Below are 18,114 nucleotides of genomic sequence, written 5' to 3'. Positions count from 1 at the left end.
GCTGAACACCAAGCAGCTTCCTCCACAAAATGTTGTAGGAAACATCGTCAGAATTGCCTTTGCTTCACTTTTTCATATTTAACACTTTACTGTGTGGACCTAAATTCTCTTCTCATTTATCTTCATACTTCTAACCAGCCTAATGATTTTGTTTAGGAGACAGAAGGATAATATTCTGACTTACCAATAGTCATCTCCAGCCATGCATTTTTCATATACCGGTCCATCAAGTTCTTTCACATCTGGAAAAATAGCCTCATGATGGATGATGATAGTTTTGATTATCTCATTCACGTGTGCCTGACAAGACACCTGGTCTTGTATGTCTGGAACAGGCATCAGGGTTGGCCCAAAACAAATGGCCAGGTTGTATGGATCCATCATGTTTTCATCACTGTACTGTGAAAGGCTGTTATAACAGAAAAATCAAGAAAAAATGACTTTTCCACTGTGACTAACCTTATTCTGAAAGCTGTAGAAAACTTTTTGAAATCACAACTTAGAGATTTCCTGTTGTCATTGACAATCCCACATAAAGTAATGGAACAAAAAACCAGGATTTCTTCAGTAGGTTATATACACTATGTAGTGAGTTTATTCCACATATAGATTTATGTATATATATGTATTCCCAGGCTACCATGTTGAGTGTACACTGACTTAATGGGCTAACATCTGCTGCTGCTTCTAGCACAACAAAATGCTCCAAGTGAACTGGATGCAAAGTGGGTCTACATTTCTCACTGGACCTGGGTGCACCTCTTTCAACAGCTGGCTACACAACTTAGATACACAGAATTGTATTCTGCAGGCAACAAGTTCCTGGATCTTGCAAGGGCTCTTATGACTTTTGGTTTCTGTTTTTACCATACAGACTAAAATTCCTAAGCACCTTGCCTTCTGCCCACAAACTCCCACAACAGTTTCATTATGGAAGTGTCCAAATGAAAAGCTTTCATTGTTATTAATCAACTTTTGCAAGCTCTCCTTTCTTCCAGAAAATGCAAGGTTACTAATTTTCTGATTTGAATGAGAAGTTGTTATCTATTCCCATTTTTACTGAATGCCAATGCTGGCTTTTGAATGGTTCTATGTGGGGCCAGTCAAGTAGAGTCTGATGTGCTGGGATGCCCTATACTATGCTGTCCTATACTCTGAAGCAGCATAGGAATTCTGATGTCTGGTTGTGTTCAAATACAACACCATGTTCCCTCCAGAAAGGGAATTTTAGAGAGTGTTTTCCATGTTTAATCAATACATATGCATGAGGCAAACCTTCTTCATGACTACCCTCATAACTAGCTTTTAAAATTAATCATGTTTGCCCCTTTCTTATGCCATGATTTACTATCCTGTCCTGTGTGTTAATTGGAGACGTCTTGTTCTTCTGATTTATCAGGTGGCTCAGACTTTATACATGCACAACTGTAAAAAAGCCTGTAACAATCATTGTGAAATGTGAAGTTCTGCTGACGGTTGTTAACAAGCAGCGCTCCTCATGGCTCAAAGGCAAGGCTGGTACTGTTTAGCATCTCCATGAATGACCTACACAAGGGGATGGAGGGCACACTCAGCCAGCTTACAGGTGATGCCACACTGGGAAAGGAGCAGTAAATGTGCCAAAGGTCAGACACAGGGCTACCATTTAGAAGGACCTAGACAAGATGGAGGAATGGAAAAATGGCAATTCATTCCACAGCATTTATGGCTATATTAGGAAGAGGCAGCAGGTTAAGGGAATGAATTATTCCTTTTCCAACTGGTGTTTGTGAAGTTGCACATGAGGTTCTGTGCAACTTCTGTTAGTTCTGAGAGACTGACAAACTGGTACAAGCCCAGAAGAGGACTACTAACAGAGATGGCTGGGGAGCTGAAGCATATGAATTATAATCTAAAGCAGAGAGAACTGGGTTTGTTCAGCCTTTGGATAAAAAGGTTACTGGAGAATTTAGCTGCAATCTCCTACTATATATAAGATTATTAACAAGAGCAAGACAGACACAGGTGCAAAGAGATGAGAGGCAATAGACACAGCAAGGGACATTCCAATGAAAGCACAAAAAATTTCTTTACTATAACAGTGACCTAGTACTGGGACTGACTGCCTGGAGAGGCTGTGCAGTTGCTGCCATTTGAGGTTCTTGACTGGCCAAAGCCTTCAGCAACTTGATCTAACTTTGGAGCCTTGTGTGGGGAGCTACACCAGGTTAGGTCTGCCATGAGACATGATGACTTCATGTGGTCAAGCAGGCATAACTGCATATGTAAAAAGCAGAATGGGATTTGAAGGAAGTCAAATAATGGGAATATATTTCCTGTGATGCACCAGGAGCAATTTAGAGGCAGTAAGGTATTTAATCTGCTTTCCAAACTGCATTCCTGTGGAGAGCACAGATGTAGCTAACATGATCACATAACAAGTACAACCCTAGACAGCTCTGGTCTATCTGTATGTCTCTGCAGAGGAGAAGCTGTGATGTAAGCTTTTAAGATATTTACATGGTGTAATTTTTGGGAGATGGATTCAATTTCAAATGAATGGTTATTTTCATAAAACTTTAGATCTCTGTCTCTCTCTGACATACTGCTTGAAAGTGGTTCAGAAATTGCTAGAAGAAAGGAAACAGGAACAGCTGTGACTACAGGCATGCACAAATAACCTGGCTGAAAAAGACCCTGTTTCTATAGGAACAGACAGGCTGAATGAAATGGGGAAGGTCACAAAGACAGAATGAATCAGCAAAGGGCAAATTTAGGAAAAAAGAGGAAAAAGGTGATATGAAAACAGATAGAACAGGAAACAGACAAATTGACAGTAGAAAGAGAAAACTTAGAATCAGGGCAAAGTGCACATAAGCAAAATTTTCTGTGAAACCATTAGGGTCAGCAAAACCAGAGAGGGCCATGAAGGACTGAAGGAAGAAACACATTTCAATTGCCCAGCCTATCTTTTATTTTCTCTTACAGGAAGAAGTAGTTTTTTCTGGGATGATAAATACATGAACACCACTTTCCCTCTCAAACAATCCTCCTTCCAGCCTGTGCTTTGCAATGTGAGAAACAAGCTACTCTACATCAAAGCATACTCAGGGGATGTGTGCTCTCTGTACTCATACTCCTGTTATCAGAAAACAGAAGCAGCAAGACAAAGTCTCACCCTGGCAGTGCCTAGCATCAAACAGGTAGCTTGTAGTGCCTGTGTTGCTTGAATATACTGGGGTTTTTCCCATCAGGAGAAATCAGCTTGAGATAAGGAAAAGAAATGCATTTTTAAATTGCATAAACTAGTTTTAATGTAGCTACAGTTTGTATTTGTTATTTTTCTTATAGGCTTGTTTTGTTGCCAGCTTTAATGCTGTAGACTGCACTCCCCATTTCAGACAACACTTTAATGTGTCTTGCTCAATTCTGGACAAATGGAATTTTAATTTGAACGGAATCCAGCGTTTTCATTCTATTTCCACTGCCAATTAGAAGATCATATTTTTTGTTAAATGGAGCTCAAATGTGAATTCTACATAGAGTATGAGTGAACCCAAAGAACTTTAACAGCAGCAAAGGAAGGCAGATAAAGGCAGACTGCAGCACTGGGGTCAGTACTTACTGGTTGAGGAAGGCAAAGAGGTATCTCATCACTATAAGGACCGACCTGGGCAAAGTAAGGAGCAGTTTGCGGATGTGAAGAGCCCTCTCATAGAGATTGTCTATTCCTGCAAACAGAAGAAAGTGTGTTATGTTCCCTTGTATATGATTGTCAGAAAGAGCATTCAGTCAATTTACTCAATTTACTTTGACTTTTTATCATCACATGCCTCTAGTCAGTACTGTTTAATTCTGGCATATTAGAAAAATGAGATCTAGAAGTTCTTTTCCCTCTTAATAAAACCCCGCAGCTTAAAAGTAACAGTTTTTAAAGAAGATACAAATCTGTCTAAGTCTGGACACTTGCTGTGCTTTACAGTTCACAAAACCACAAAATCAGTACATAAATAACCTGAAGGAACCAAGGAAAGATGCTGGCCTTTCCTTTCAAATATAGATGCATTCTCTTAATTTGAATTTTCCCATCAGACACTTAATCCAATCATCAAGCTTCTCTAGCAAGTTTTCTTAATCAAATATCCAGCTATAACTCTCTTAGTGGCAAAATAGGAGAAAGGCCTTTTTTTTTTTTTTTTTTGCATGGAGCCAAGAAACACAAAGATTGCATTTTTCTCAAATTATTTTATAGCAGTCCACGGAAATTCTTCTGAAGTGGGAAAAACCATCTGATAAAAGCATCAGTTCCTAATACCTTGTAACAAGGATGCACTATTTTCTGTGTTGGTCAGAAAGACTATGTGGCTGCAAGTTGGGCAATGATGGATAAAAGCTTGAAGTGTTTTTCAGAAAAAGCAGTATCTCAGTTTTTAACTCAGTGTGTTTTCTGAGTCCACAGTAAATGACATTGTGGGAACAACCTCAAATTTCAGTAATGCTTTTTATGTGAGCCAAGAAAGTATGCTGCAATTAACAATATCTAGGGGAAATCTTGGCATACTAAGATGAGAAATTCTGTCCAGTGGCACTAAAGTGGATATTCAGCAATTTAGAAATCAGAAACAGGAGCTGATTCCAATAGCTGAAAAACAGATTGTACCACAAAATGTGGTATTTAGGAGTGCACAATTATAATATTTACTTACATAAAAATGTGTTAAGTGAAAGTGTACATAAGTAATACACATCAGAATTACTGGCATTATTTATGTGCTCTTTGGTATGGCTATTTCAGTATTTATTTGCAGATGCAAAATGTGTGTTGACTTACATTTCTAAGAAGAAAACTGGTATCTAGTAACTGTTGTTTTGGTATTAAAAACTAAGCATCAGAGGGGCATGTTGGCAGTAAGACTTTGTTTGCCACCTAGGTGTTATAGTTCACTGGGAAATGCCAGTGCAGCAAAAGGGTGTGAGATCTGCTCCCACATCAGCATTCACAGGAGATTCCACTGGCTCAGCACCACTAGCGTGCTGGAACAAAAGATTCTGGGATGGGATCAAACTGGCCTCCATCAGAGTTTCTGTGGAAGCAAACAGCCTACCACTGCTTGCATGAAGAAGTCCATTTGGCTTATGGTATCTGCTGCAGAGGCAGAACAGCAAAACTCCGGCAGGAAGTAAAAATGTATTCCCCAGCAGAGACCCTGAAGGCTGGACAGTGTCCCTGGTGAGCTGCTGCAGAGCTGGTAGGAAAAGGGACTGCTGACAAGCTGTATAATTTATAACCTAATGAATCACTCTGAACCCAAACACTAGCTGGAAATCAGTTCAAGCCGTCTCAAGTGTAACATGGGACCTGAAATTTCTTTTTATGTTTCTTGTAAACATGGACTGCATGAGTCAAGAAATATTTCTGACTACTGGTTAAGAACTGGTGTCCACGGCAGGGACATGCCAAGTCTGGGAGCTGCTTGCACAGTGAACATCCACAGAGCAACTACAGCTCTCCTTTCCCATTCCAGTGCATCCTTCAACACTCCTGCTTCAGCAGCACTGTGTGCTGCATGTGGGAAGCTGGAGGGCAGTTTTAATGCAACACCAGGACTTGCCTTCTGCATTACAGCCTTTCCTGGCTAATGCCTTGTGCTACAGTCCTGCCTTCTCCAGACAATTCTGGAGACTGGCCCTGCTCCAGGTTCAGTCATTGCTGAATTCAAATCAGACCTGAGAAATGCACCGGGCTGGGACCCAAGGCGGGTTCAGCAGCTCCTTCTAGCAGTGTGTTACCTTATGGCTGCAATAGCTCTGTCTAAACTAGTGAGCTAAACCACGATGGGGCACACTGGCAGGCAACTACCACTCAGTTATCACACTCTCCAGTGTGCTTGTGGTCCCTGCCAACTACAATTTTTCCAAGCAATTCCTGGACAAGTTTTGACAGATGCATGAGTCAGGAACCAGTCCCACTAGGCAGCACAGAGATGGTGGAGCAGGTACAGAGATTCTGGCTGTGTAGTCATGTATTGAACTATCCCAGCTGTCCTACTAGGAGCATGATCAGTACTAAGTACTTGAAGTGACCTGCACTTCATACTGAAGCAGTTACAAGCCATACATGCTTGAATGAGAGGTGTGTGTTACCAGAACCTTCCTGATAACACTGGACCCAGTTTCCATGAAAGTCCCTTTATTGAAAATCCAAACTACTGTCAAGCGGTAAATTGATGTACTCTCCACATTATTTCAAGAGGCTGCACTGATTTGATTTAAAGGAGCTAGGTAATGATGTAATGTATTTGCATGCTGTTTTGAAATGTGGAGCTGAATTTCCCCATTGCTTGAGTGTATGCAGCACATGAGTGTTTGGGTACTTAGGAAAGGTGGAATGAATACAGAGCAATCTTTTTACATGCAGGCAGAAAGAATTTGCAGCTCTGCTGCTTCCCATGCAGAGGAAAGCTAAAACATTGCTTTGCTTCCAATGGCTTTGCTAATGAGAGCCTCAGGGCAGAAGGACCATCCATGCTGGTTGCTGCAAGGAAATACTGGCAAGCTCAATGCTGGAGAGAGCTGGACACACCTCCCCTCTCACAGTACTTCTGTTGGAGACACTCTTTTCATTACTCTGATTTTTTTTACCTGAGTGCCTGATGAGTTATTACCCATTTCTCAGCTAAGAAAACAGAAGTGCTTGCTATTACATGATTTGTCCTAGTAATGCAATTTAACTGCCAAGCTGAAATAGAAATCAGGGGATTTGAAAACTGGTTCATTACTCTAATGATATGATGAGACTCATATTCCCAAAGACAAGCAAGAGGACAAGCCTCTGGCAAGGCCAAGCACACTGAGAATTAATGTATTTTTTCTGACTGTGGAGAGAGACAGGGAAGAAAGATCTCTATGAAGAACACAGGAATATCAACTACAAATGAAGACTAATGTCAAGTAAACACCACACAGTGAAATGGTTATTATTTTCTAGTTCCCAGTTCTCAGAGCAAAGCAAAACTTTTGGAGATCTGGTCTGACACATCTGCCTTCCAGACCCATCTCTGCCATGGGGGTCAAACCTATAAGCAGGAGAGCTTCTTGTCAGCAAAATGAGAAGCTGCTTGTTGTGGGAACACTGTGCTTCAGTGAAAGCAGAGCACAGGAGACACTTGCAGGGTGAAACAAGAGGAGGGGAAGGAGGCAGCTTCTGGAGTTTCATGACTGTAGCGCTGTGTGGAAGAGCCAGGCACCTGAGCCAGAACAATTAATGTACCTTCATCAGACAAGAGCGGAACAAGTATTCTACTAGTATAAAGAGAATTTTATTTTCTGTCTATCCATAACATTATCTAGGCATCTAAGTTTCTGAAGTGTTTTGGATCTAAGAAGCCTCTACTAGTTACTACAAAAAATGAAAAGCAGAGAGCTCAGAGGTCATTTAAGTCTACAATCTTAGCCTCTGACTTCACTTTAATCCCCTCTGAGAGATGTCTGTTCAACTTGTTCATAAAATCCTCCAAGAAGGCAGATCACAAGCTCCACAAGAAAATCTGTTGAGGTGCAATCCTACATTGCTCTCAGAAAAGACATTATTTACTGATCTCACAGGGACTTACTCTGCAAATGTTCCATGTCCTTCATCTGGATGAATGAATCCAGATGAGATTAATGTCATTGCATATATTTATCAGCTAGCTGCCTCTCTGTCAGCCACACACTAAGGACTGGCTCTCAATCACATGAGATAGACATAAATCCTAGGCACTCAAGCCTTGAAAAGTGTCATCTTCAGTCTCCAAGAACACTGGAACCTCTTCTGGAGAGACACTGTCACCTTCACTGACTGTAAAGACACACAGAAACAATGAATCTCTACTTTCCTCTTCCAGGAGAAATAAGAGTTTTAACCACCTGGTCACTCAGGATGAGGTTTTTGAAAGGTAACTCTAAAGTAAAACAGATCAGAAGTGAACAATCCAGCACAGAAGAGTAAAGGAAACTTGAGAGGGGAGAAAACACAGTTACTAACAGAAGCCCCCAAACACAAATAAACACAAATGAAATTAGAACTGAAAATAGGGGTATATTAATCCCAAATAATATTAAGAAAATGTAAATTAAAGTTTAATTAAACAGTAACTCTGAGGTAGTAGAACATGTAAAAGGCAATATACTCAAATATATTGATGCAGTGATGCAGAATACAACTCTTTGGCATGAGAGCAATTACTGCTGGCTTCAAAGTATTTTGGACCAACTGGACAGCTGCATACAATTCTGTTGTTTTAATTTAAAGAAGCAGATGAAGCTCTGTAGTTGGTCATACACATGGCCTCTCTTGCACTGGAGGTGAGACATGGTTTACCAACTGAGAAGGTTCAGCCTGGGAGCAGGTAGAGCTCAGAAACATCTGAAAACATCTGAAAGCATCTGAAAACATCAGTTCTGGACTGTGAATGTTTGACCAGCCTCTCTAAACAGCCAGCCTCCATGGGCCAATCTCAGTATGAACAACAGGACTGCAAACATTTGGCAAAGGGAAGATATTGTTGATCAAAACATATGGAAGGAGAAACCTGGTGTCAGCAACTAATAAATTGTGTTACAACCAATATACAGGGCTGTGCAAGGTAAGCAAATTTCACAAGCAATGGGAGCACAAAGGAGGAAGCAAACAATGGTAATGTAAGATGTCTCTCCACTTTAGGACCATGGCTTTGAAGGATAAAATCCAATGTAATATCTCTTTGTGGGGGTTACTCGCTATTTCCACTTGGTGTGGTGCCTACTAGTAACAGTGAATGCCTAATGCATATTTTACACACCCTGTGAATGCCAAATGGGACTGAGTTACACTTGCAGATGTAATTTTTATGGTCAATTTGCAGCTGACAAGTTATCTACATGAATATGTATTAGTGCTGAAGTTAACAATTTGTGCCTCTTTTCATTTTGGTCGATGAGTCCAATCCAGCTCGAAGATATGTATATATTAACTCAGCAATGCCACTCACAGCTCTTTCAGATCTATTTAAGAAGGCATTACAAGAGGAAAAACCCAGCAGTCTCCACTGTCACTTAGGGAGGAAAACACTTTCTATTTTGTTGAAACTTTTTCACGGAGAGTTGACAATTCAGAGTAGTTTTTTACTCTTTAAGTAATGGGCAATAGTCTGGAAAAGAAGTAAAAAAAATTTCCTTCATAACATTTATGTCTTCAGGTAAACAGGCACTGCTGGTGGCAAGGGACTAAAATGATAAAAATCAGAAGAAAAAAAGGACACAAGTTTTCAATCATCTTGCCATTTTTGTCTATGAAATTTAAGGCAAGGGAGATGAAACCATGAAGAACTGTAATGGTCTGTGCAGACATTAAGCAATCTGAATAGCTCAGGTGTGTCTCCTGCTGTATGGCACAGCTATCTATGTAAATGTGGACTTAAGTAAGCCATGTGTGTGAGAGCTCACACCAGGAGAGAAACTGCAGTCCCCCAGCAGTGAAGTGAATTACAGCCAGCCCCACTGAGCTCAGCTCCTGCACCTTCTGCCTCCAGGTAGCTCCTGTTACAAATACTTGCCTTTGGCCCAATCTGTTCCTACAAAGGGGCAGAAAGAAGTGAACTAGGACCCTCCTCCTTCCCACCCCAACCTTGGATTGTCCTCTGGATAACAGAATGCTGCTGGGACAAAGAGTAGCCACTCCTAAGGATAAGAAGAAACCATTATGGCCCATAATCAGATGGATTCTTTATGTTCTGCTCTACCTTTCATGCTTGCTCTGGCCCAGCGCACACAACTTGGCCCAAATTTTATCTACATTAGATCATAAGCCCAAACAGAATAACATTGTTCTCATGAGTGCAATTAATACAAATTGCCATAAAAATCACAGTAATTTCACATTGTTTCCACTGTATTTACAAAGTGGAAAGCATTAACTTACAATGCTCTTTTTTATTTGGAAATATATGCATAAATGTAAAGGAATTTCTTGGTGGCTGTACTGAGGAAAGGTTCATTTTGCAGCTGCAGTCTCAATTATGCCTGACATCCATAACTAAGTACTTCAGTTTCAAGGGGTTTTTCACTGGCAACATTACATTTCCATATAAAATGTGTGACATTCTGCCCTTTTATGGTTTTATGTGAACATTAACTTCACAAATTTCCTTTCTCCCTCAACCCTTCTGTAACAATTTCTGCCAACAATTAAGAAACCACACTGACATTTATCTTGAAAAACTATTTGAAAAGAATGTTTATTCTTTTCCTCAGTGTTTTTCAGATCATGAATGCAACATGAATTAAGAGTATTTAAAAACGCATAATTAAACATGTGAAAGTTTTGTGGATTTTATGTATCTAAAGAAGTTACATTAATCTAAGTTCTCACAGAAAAAGGGAGTCTGGCCCTGCTCCCATTAGCAGGAGGACCAAGATACATAATATGCGAGGCCAAATAAGTACAGAAAAAAGCCTAATATAACTATGACTGATTCAAAATCTGAAATGAAGGAGAAATCTTGTCTAGACAGTTTTCCTTTTTGCAAGATATCCAGTGTTAAGGCTAAAATATAGCAATGGAAATGGTGTTTTAGACCCACAGTTTATGACAGTATGTACCATGTAAGTGCTACACAGTGTATTTAGAAATGCTGGGGGTTTTTGTTTGGTTGGGTTTTTTTGTTTGGTTGGTTTTGGTTTTTTTTTTCCCCAACAAATCATTCTGATTCCTTGGAAGTGGTGCATCATTCAACAAAGTACATAGAATAGTACACAGCTGTAAAAGTACTCCACCTGAGGCTTCTCAGATAACCACAAGATGCAGCCACATGGCCCCTTGCTCTCAGCATACAGTTCTGGGGCTGGCTCTGGGTGCAAGGCACAAGAGCTGTTCTTGTCCTTATACTTTGTTCAAACTCCCCCCACTGTGACAACACAAAGCAAACTCACCCTTGTCCCACCTTGGTCCACACTTAACTCTCCTTCCTCTGCTGAAGGCATTGATATGCCATTTCAGCATGCCCCTAATAATAATCTTGTGAAAACCAAACCAAATCAAACAACAAAATCATCCCCCCATGCTTCTCCCAAAACCTGTAAGAAAACAGGTGTCAGACTCTTACAACATATTATCAGACTAAAATCCTCTGCTTTCCTGTACAACAGCAATAGCAGAAGTCAAAGCTAGCAGAACTACTCAGTCATTACACCTTGTTTTGACAAACTGTCATAGAGATGACAATCCAGATTTATGACGTCCTCAGAGAACACTCAGTATAAACCAGGATCAGATGGCAACACCTCTTTCTCAATAAACATTTTAAAATGTTGTTGTGAAAAGCAGTGACTTTGTTCCAGGCTATTGTTGTTACTGATTTCAGTTCTGCTGGATGATACTTTTATTTAAATAAAAGGTTGTCAACTTTTTCACAAGAAAATAATTAATTGCCTACTAGGAACATGCAATAGTTGGACATTCTCTATAAAAAACAAGATCTAGCAGGGATCTAGTATTCACAGCCATTTTTCCTGAAGTTCTTAACAACAAAAGAAATACTTTTTTCAGGGTAACTGAACTGGAACCCTCTCAAACAGTGATGCTCTGGAAGGCTGGTGAATCTCTCCTGCCTGTGCAGGTGCCACACAGATCTGTCAGCTCAGTCCACTGAACTTCCACCCCTCTTTCCAAACACCCCATTCCCTCTTCAGCACCTTCAATGGTGAAGGAGAACTCTGAAATTATCCAGGTTCCTCTTCTTGGAACACATTTATAAGGCTGTTCTGGGCAAGTATCTTTGCATCTCCTCAGCATTCACTTATATAATCTCTGTAAACTGAACACTCATTCAAGGTATTTTAAAATTTAGTTTACATATGTATTTAAATCTCTTCAACACAGCAGACTGCAGTAACATCTTCATGCTAAGAACCACCATTTATATTTCTCTTACGCTTAGTCAAAATAATGAAGACATAAAAACACCAAATGGGCAGAATCTGATAGCAGGAACTTTGAGAAAGAAATCTAGTACAAATGTTTAATGATGAAAGTGATTATTCATTTGAACAGCTTATCCAAGAATGTGGTAGATTTTCTATCAACCAAAGCCACTAAATCAACAAATTTTTCCAGCAGATATGCTTTAATTCATCCAGAAGTTATGGAAACCAGCACAGGATTATTAGGCAGAGTTCTATCATCCCTGTCATGCAGAAAATCACTCAGTCAAAATGATACTTTCTTACATTTCAATTTCTATGACGCAGAGATTTTCAGTGCCACCACAGTCAGTTAAAGCTGAACTGAAGCAGAACCAGGACTGTGCTTCCTAAAAAGACAATGTCCCCCTCAGCATCAGGGATCAGACTGCTAAACTGTGGTTTTTAGCTCTTTAGGACTCCTCAGTGCCACCAAGTCTGTCAGCAGCAACAGCTGCAGAAAACCCTGCAAAAACAACGAAACGCAAAATATCGCACACAGATGATCACAGTGCTGCAAGCACCTGTAACCTCCAGGAGAAACTACTGCAATCCTCCCTGTGGGGGAAGCAAACCACACACACTGCGTCCCCGAGTAGGGAGCCAAACACCACACGTGGCTGCCAGCCTGGAGCACTGTGCACCCATCAACTGGTGGCCTTGCCTGCTGGGCTGAGATCTCTGCCAGAACAACAGTTTGGAGAGCCTGACCTCATCACTTTCCCAAGGGACTGGCTCTCATTACCTGTGAAACTGCCTCTCTCTCCATTTGGTTGAAGGGGGCATGTTATAAAGGAAGGGTAGAAAGGAAATTCTTCCTCAAAGCTAGCTCCTCTGACCACTGTGCCCACAGGGAACAGCAAATCTACTGATGGCTGGCTTAGCCTCACCCCTCAACACCTGCAGAGGTCAGTGAACTGGAAGAGGTTTTGTGCATGTCAGAGCAATTCACTAATCCACTTTCCAAATTACCACAACCTCTCCATGTCTGGTCATGAGCACTAGCAGGGCACAGATCATGCAACGCTCCTCCAAGGCATCCCATTGCAACTCGTGTGTGGCTCTCCTGCAGACAACACTCAGCTCTTCCCCTCCATCCCTGCACCCAAGAGTTTTCTGGGTTAGATTGGTGGTTTTCAGCAGAACACAATAAAGGCCCAGAATCACACAGAGTTGAGCAGTTAGTTACTTATTCACCAGTGCTGACCTCAAGCTGTGGGGCATGAAAGCCTTGGAAAGTAACACAATCTGTTTTCATGTTCACGACTTCATTCACTTCTGTCTGCCTCAGTGCACACGGGAAAATAATAATGTGTTTAAATTTAACTATCCCTTGTATACCAAAAGATATTCTTCCTGCCCTGTTAAACAAAGAATTGTACTGTACATTAATCCCAATGGAAAAAGGGAACAACCACAGCTGTGAGTATGACTAACAACTGAGCCAGACTGCTACACACAGCAAACAAATAATCTCAGGAAAATCTGCGAAGTTAGCTGTTTTTTCAGGCTACTACTGTGTATCTGAAAGTAAAATCCTATTGATAAAAACCAGAAATTTATACTTACTGATACAAGAAATAAGATCATTAAATCTTTCCTTAGGAAAGACAGGATTTTCCAGCCCTCGGAAATAGAGCTTCAGTACTCCAGCAACTGAGTTAATGTCATGGTTACTTTGGTCATCTGCCAAAGGATTTTCACCTTAAAAAGTAAATAAAGTGAATGAAACACACATGCAGGAGCATTCTTGCATGGAACATTTTTAGAAGTGAGTGACATTTTGGGCGGGTTTTGTTTTTAGTATGTGGGAGGTGGCAATGCAAGCATTCAAGTAAGATAATAAACACTGATTTAGAAATCCCAGGCTATGATTAAACTAAAAAAAGGCAGTCTAAATAAAGCTTCCTTAAAATTACATAACCTAGTGATCTCTTAGGTCCTGAACTTCCAGCTAGGTATTTATGGCCATGTTGTGATTTACAGTTAGTAAAATAAAAAAACCCAAACACTCTTAATTGAATAGAGCTTTGCAGACTTTTCTTTGGAGCCCTACATAAAACAAATGGAGTTAGACCACTCATTGAATTGAATATGTGTCTTCATTCTAAAAAGTTAAAATATCAGGAATATGCGCAACCACTTTGTTGAAAATCTAACTGCAACCTCAACCATGACTGCACTGTTTTATTTATGTAATTTTAAATTACACAAATAATCTTTATTTTGAAACACTTTAAAATGTACGGATCTTCAAGGATAATGCTACCTAGGAGGAGGAGTTAAGAATAAGCAGATTTAAAAGCTGCAGAGTGGAGGAATGTGGCTTCACTTAGCAAGTGAAAACAGCTGCTTTATGTATCTTGTCAAATAAAAGATCAGGTTTAAAAAGATATATATAACTAATATTGGGGAGCAAAATACTGTGCATATTTTTATGCTTTTAGTCACAAGACTTATTGCTTCAAAGGTTTTGTCATTTGCACATAATCTGCAGAAATTTTAATTTTCCCTAGAAATTAAAACAACCCAGCTTTTAACACTCAAGAAAAAAAGAATGTAAGATTTACAAAGATTGTAACAATATTGCTTCAACACACTTGGTGGATGGCTGGATCCTCTTTCCCCTAGCACAGCAATCCAAGGCTGGGTGTTGCAAGCCACTGATATTGAAAAAGCTAGCTGTACTTCCCGGCATTTTTCAAGTAATTCCTCCTCTGGGGGGGCTGAAGTTTCCTTTGGGAATGAAAAATGGAATGACCCTTTTTTTAACTCCCTATTTTCCCGGATCATGATGCAACTTTGGCAGAGGGGCCAGAAAGTTAAGCACTTATATTCCAGAAGATCAAGCAACAGGACTTTCAAATTTCATTAAGTAGTCTCTTGAATCAAATTAAACTCATAACCTTTCTTTTGTGAGGATCTTTCAAATAAAACATAAAAACAACTATTATTTGCAGTTTACCATTAACAAAAACCCTAATGTTTACAGTTGATTGTAGAACCCTATGTCTTGTCTAAACAAAATGAGAAAAACCCACAGGCTCCTAGGACATAATGGGGGGATAACATGCACATCATCATTGTACTTCATGTTTAAGCATGTAATGGAGGAAAGTTTTAGGTGCAGCACACAGAGAAAATTATTAGAATTTAAAAGATTTTTAAATGTCAGATATTAAAGTGCTCAAATAAATGAAAATCCGATTACCTCTCTCAAATGAATTTTTAATATCATTGACTTCCACCTGGGAACCAGACACTCTAAAAATCCCCTGATGCTGAAGACCTGCAGAAAAGATGGGAGACAGTGCTGAAAGATTACTTTATTTTTTAAGATACTTAAAATGTGTATTTTAAAAACAAAGGTGTGGTGCTAAATGACTAATGTCAAAGATACACAAAAAAGGACAATAATGAAATAGTTTTTTTCAGAGCTTACCATATAGATTTATAAATCTGATACAGCTTTCCACAATAAGAGGAATGACTTGCCCTGAATCCTGCAAAAACAAGAGCAGTATGAGTGAACTGCAGATCAGAAAGAGGAAACCTCCCTGCTATGGCCTCAGTGTGAAAATGCACTTGGTCAATCTAGATGGACATACAGTGCTGGCAAAAAAACACCTAAGAAAAAATACCACTTTTAACAGAGGTCTCTTCCCATTTAGGGAGAGAGGAAAAGGAACAGGTAAAGCAAAGGATTATGGTTCTTAAAATAATTTCTTCAGGAAATTCAGTTCTCTACTTCTGTCACCATATCTGGCTAACACTGTATGTAACATCTAAGCTCATGCATGCATTTTAGATTTTTGAAGCAAAATGAGTTAAAGCAGTAAATTTGCCTTTTAAAAAGATTATAATTAAGAATAATAATTAATTATGAAGATGATTCCTCTATATCTATTTAACTGACCATTCTTTTCCTGGTGAAGAAAACCCTACATGGATCTAATTACATAGGACCTAATTCCTCAGTGTGGGGTTTTCTTTTTGCAAGAAAAAGTTTATCACAAAGAATTTACAAGGCTTTTCTGGATTTGCTGGACTATGAGAAGCATTCTTGGAGCAGAGCCACTAAATGACATTGCATGGGGTACCATGATGTCCCTCCTGACTGAAGCACTGCTGTGGGCTCTGCTGGGCTGGCATGTTGTTTCTGGCTGCTCTAAATGGCTGGCAAGCCCTGGGTGCTGAACTGCAGCTACCCTGAGCTGAGCACGTGGCTCAGCTGCTTTGTCCCTATGCACAAGGTTACTGGCAAAGGGAGGTCACAGCTCTATCTCCCCACCTGCAGAGCTCAGGAATCACAGCTCCTCATCTCAGCAATGACACAGCAGTAGGTCTGTAGCTACATTTTCAGCTCCACAAATTGTTTTAAAAAGGGATAAATAGCATTTGTGATGGGAGGTGGAGAAGATGACTATACAATAATTATATTAGTGAGTTACTTGTCTTTTTCTTTTAAACTGCTTATTTTCCAAAATAACCATTGGAAACTTTTTGTTTTGGCACTTCAAAAAATTGATATTTTAATCCAAGTGACCAGAAGTTATCAAATACAGATTAAAGACATAAATGATATGATTAAAAATTATTTGGAAAAGTTGGTGCTTATGCTGCAGAAATTACTGTTTCATAAATAATCTTCGAATTTCTTGTCTTGGAAGCCGTAATTTTTATTTCCAAATGAATTTCCAATATGTAAGTGCTCAGAGAACGGACTAATTAGTTTGAAAGTTTAGGATAAAATCAGTCTGAATTATAAAATCATTAATTCAAAAGCACCTTGTAACTCAGAATACACATTTCCTCTTACAAATTAGTACTTTGCTTTCATGCTAAACTAGACTAATGGGAAGTTTATGAATTCAGCTCAAGTAGAAAAACAACTAAAAAAGTTTGAAAAATAACACACAGTAAAGCAATTGCACCTCCTGAGGTAACCTAACCCCTTAATCTTATGTGTACACTCTGCACTGTTTTAGTGGGGCTTACATGGTCAGTCTTATCACTGACTATGCTATTTAAATTGTCGCTTGTCTCTTAATTTGCAACCCAGCAAAGACTGGCTAGCCAAAAACTAGTAATGGCTGGATTAGCATTTCCTCTTTGACTTGTGTCATGATTCAGTAAGAGCTAAATAAAAACCCCTTGGATCAGGTCAGTTATTAAGCCCAGGAACACCATAATCTTCACCAACACTGAGCAGCCTGGCTCTCCAGAAAAGCAGAGTATTAGGAAAAATGCACAACATGCACCCACATCTCTTGTTAGTAGTTCATGGTTCATGCAAAGAATGTAAAGCCTAGGAAAAGATAGTGTTTGCAGTAAGAAATTACAAAAAAAAAAAACCACCAAAGCCCAAATCCCTTTCATACCTGTTTTTGGAGAATCTGTTTAGAGCCACACAAAACTTTGTACTTAAGTAATACCCTGAAATAATCTAAACTAACAGCTTTGCCTTTTGGATCTAATCAAAGAAAAATAATTTGAAGTAACAATCTGCGCTGGTGAGTGTCAAGAACAGTGACCCTACAGCTACTGTGAATTTAATCTGATGTGTGAATTCAGAGAATGGATATTTGTGACTAGTTATAATTTCTTATGATGTGAAACTCAAACACAAAACAGTTTGGCCTGACACAGTATTTCACTAGCTGTGCCTGTCAAAATGACTCATCCCCACCAGGAACGACACAGTCTTTGGGCACGGAGGCTGTCCCACATTGGCAAATCTGACAGAAGGCTACCAGCTTTTCTGACCTTTCCTTTTCAAAGACTAATTATGTAGGACTCCCCACTTGCAAGTAAGCCCTGTCAGCAACACTGCCATGTTCCCTTGTGAGGGAAAATGATGGGGTACCATTTCTCCTGATTTGCTTTGTCCTTCTCTAGTCATGGGGCTTTCACGGTGAGAATTTCTGCTTCCTTGCTTACTTTCACTCTTAAGCAAGAAACTGCTCATGATACACATCTATTTCTCTTGTGATGATTTCTCAAGGTCTTTGCATTTCATGGCACCTCCTGTGTAACAGTAACAATGAAAATAATAATAATTTCCCCTTTAGTTGTACTGAAAGCTTGATTCAGACAGCTAAATCAATACAGTGCCACTGAGTACAGAATTTGTTCAGCAAAATGTCTGCCACTAGC

General features: G+C 39.7%; 1 protein-coding gene across 3 annotated transcripts in view; it reads right to left on the bottom strand.

Annotated features, from left to right (window-relative positions):
- SRGAP1 (SLIT-ROBO Rho GTPase activating protein 1) overlaps positions 1 to 18,114 on the bottom strand; it is a 139,593-nt gene that overhangs the window by 14,754 nt on the left and 106,725 nt on the right. For all 3 annotated transcript variants that reach the window (XM_064701856.1, XM_064701857.1, XM_064701858.1), the window contains 5 exons: positions 15,401 to 15,461; positions 15,170 to 15,247; positions 13,528 to 13,662; positions 3,605 to 3,710; positions 185 to 409 (listed from right to left, as the gene is read on the bottom strand). In XM_064701856.1, coding sequence (XP_064557926.1) covers positions 185 to 409; positions 3,605 to 3,710; positions 13,528 to 13,662; positions 15,170 to 15,247; positions 15,401 to 15,461 — 605 coding nt within the window. The remainder of the gene's footprint in view (positions 1 to 184; positions 410 to 3,604; positions 3,711 to 13,527; positions 13,663 to 15,169; positions 15,248 to 15,400; positions 15,462 to 18,114) is intronic.

Source organism: Zonotrichia leucophrys, chromosome 1A, assembly GCF_028769735.1.
Source record: "Zonotrichia leucophrys gambelii isolate GWCS_2022_RI chromosome 1A, RI_Zleu_2.0, whole genome shotgun sequence".
Taxonomy (NCBI): Eukaryota; Metazoa; Chordata; class Aves; order Passeriformes; family Passerellidae; genus Zonotrichia; species Zonotrichia leucophrys.
The sequence above is the reverse complement of the archived record's forward strand: the minus strand, read 5'-3'. Positions and strand labels throughout refer to the sequence as shown.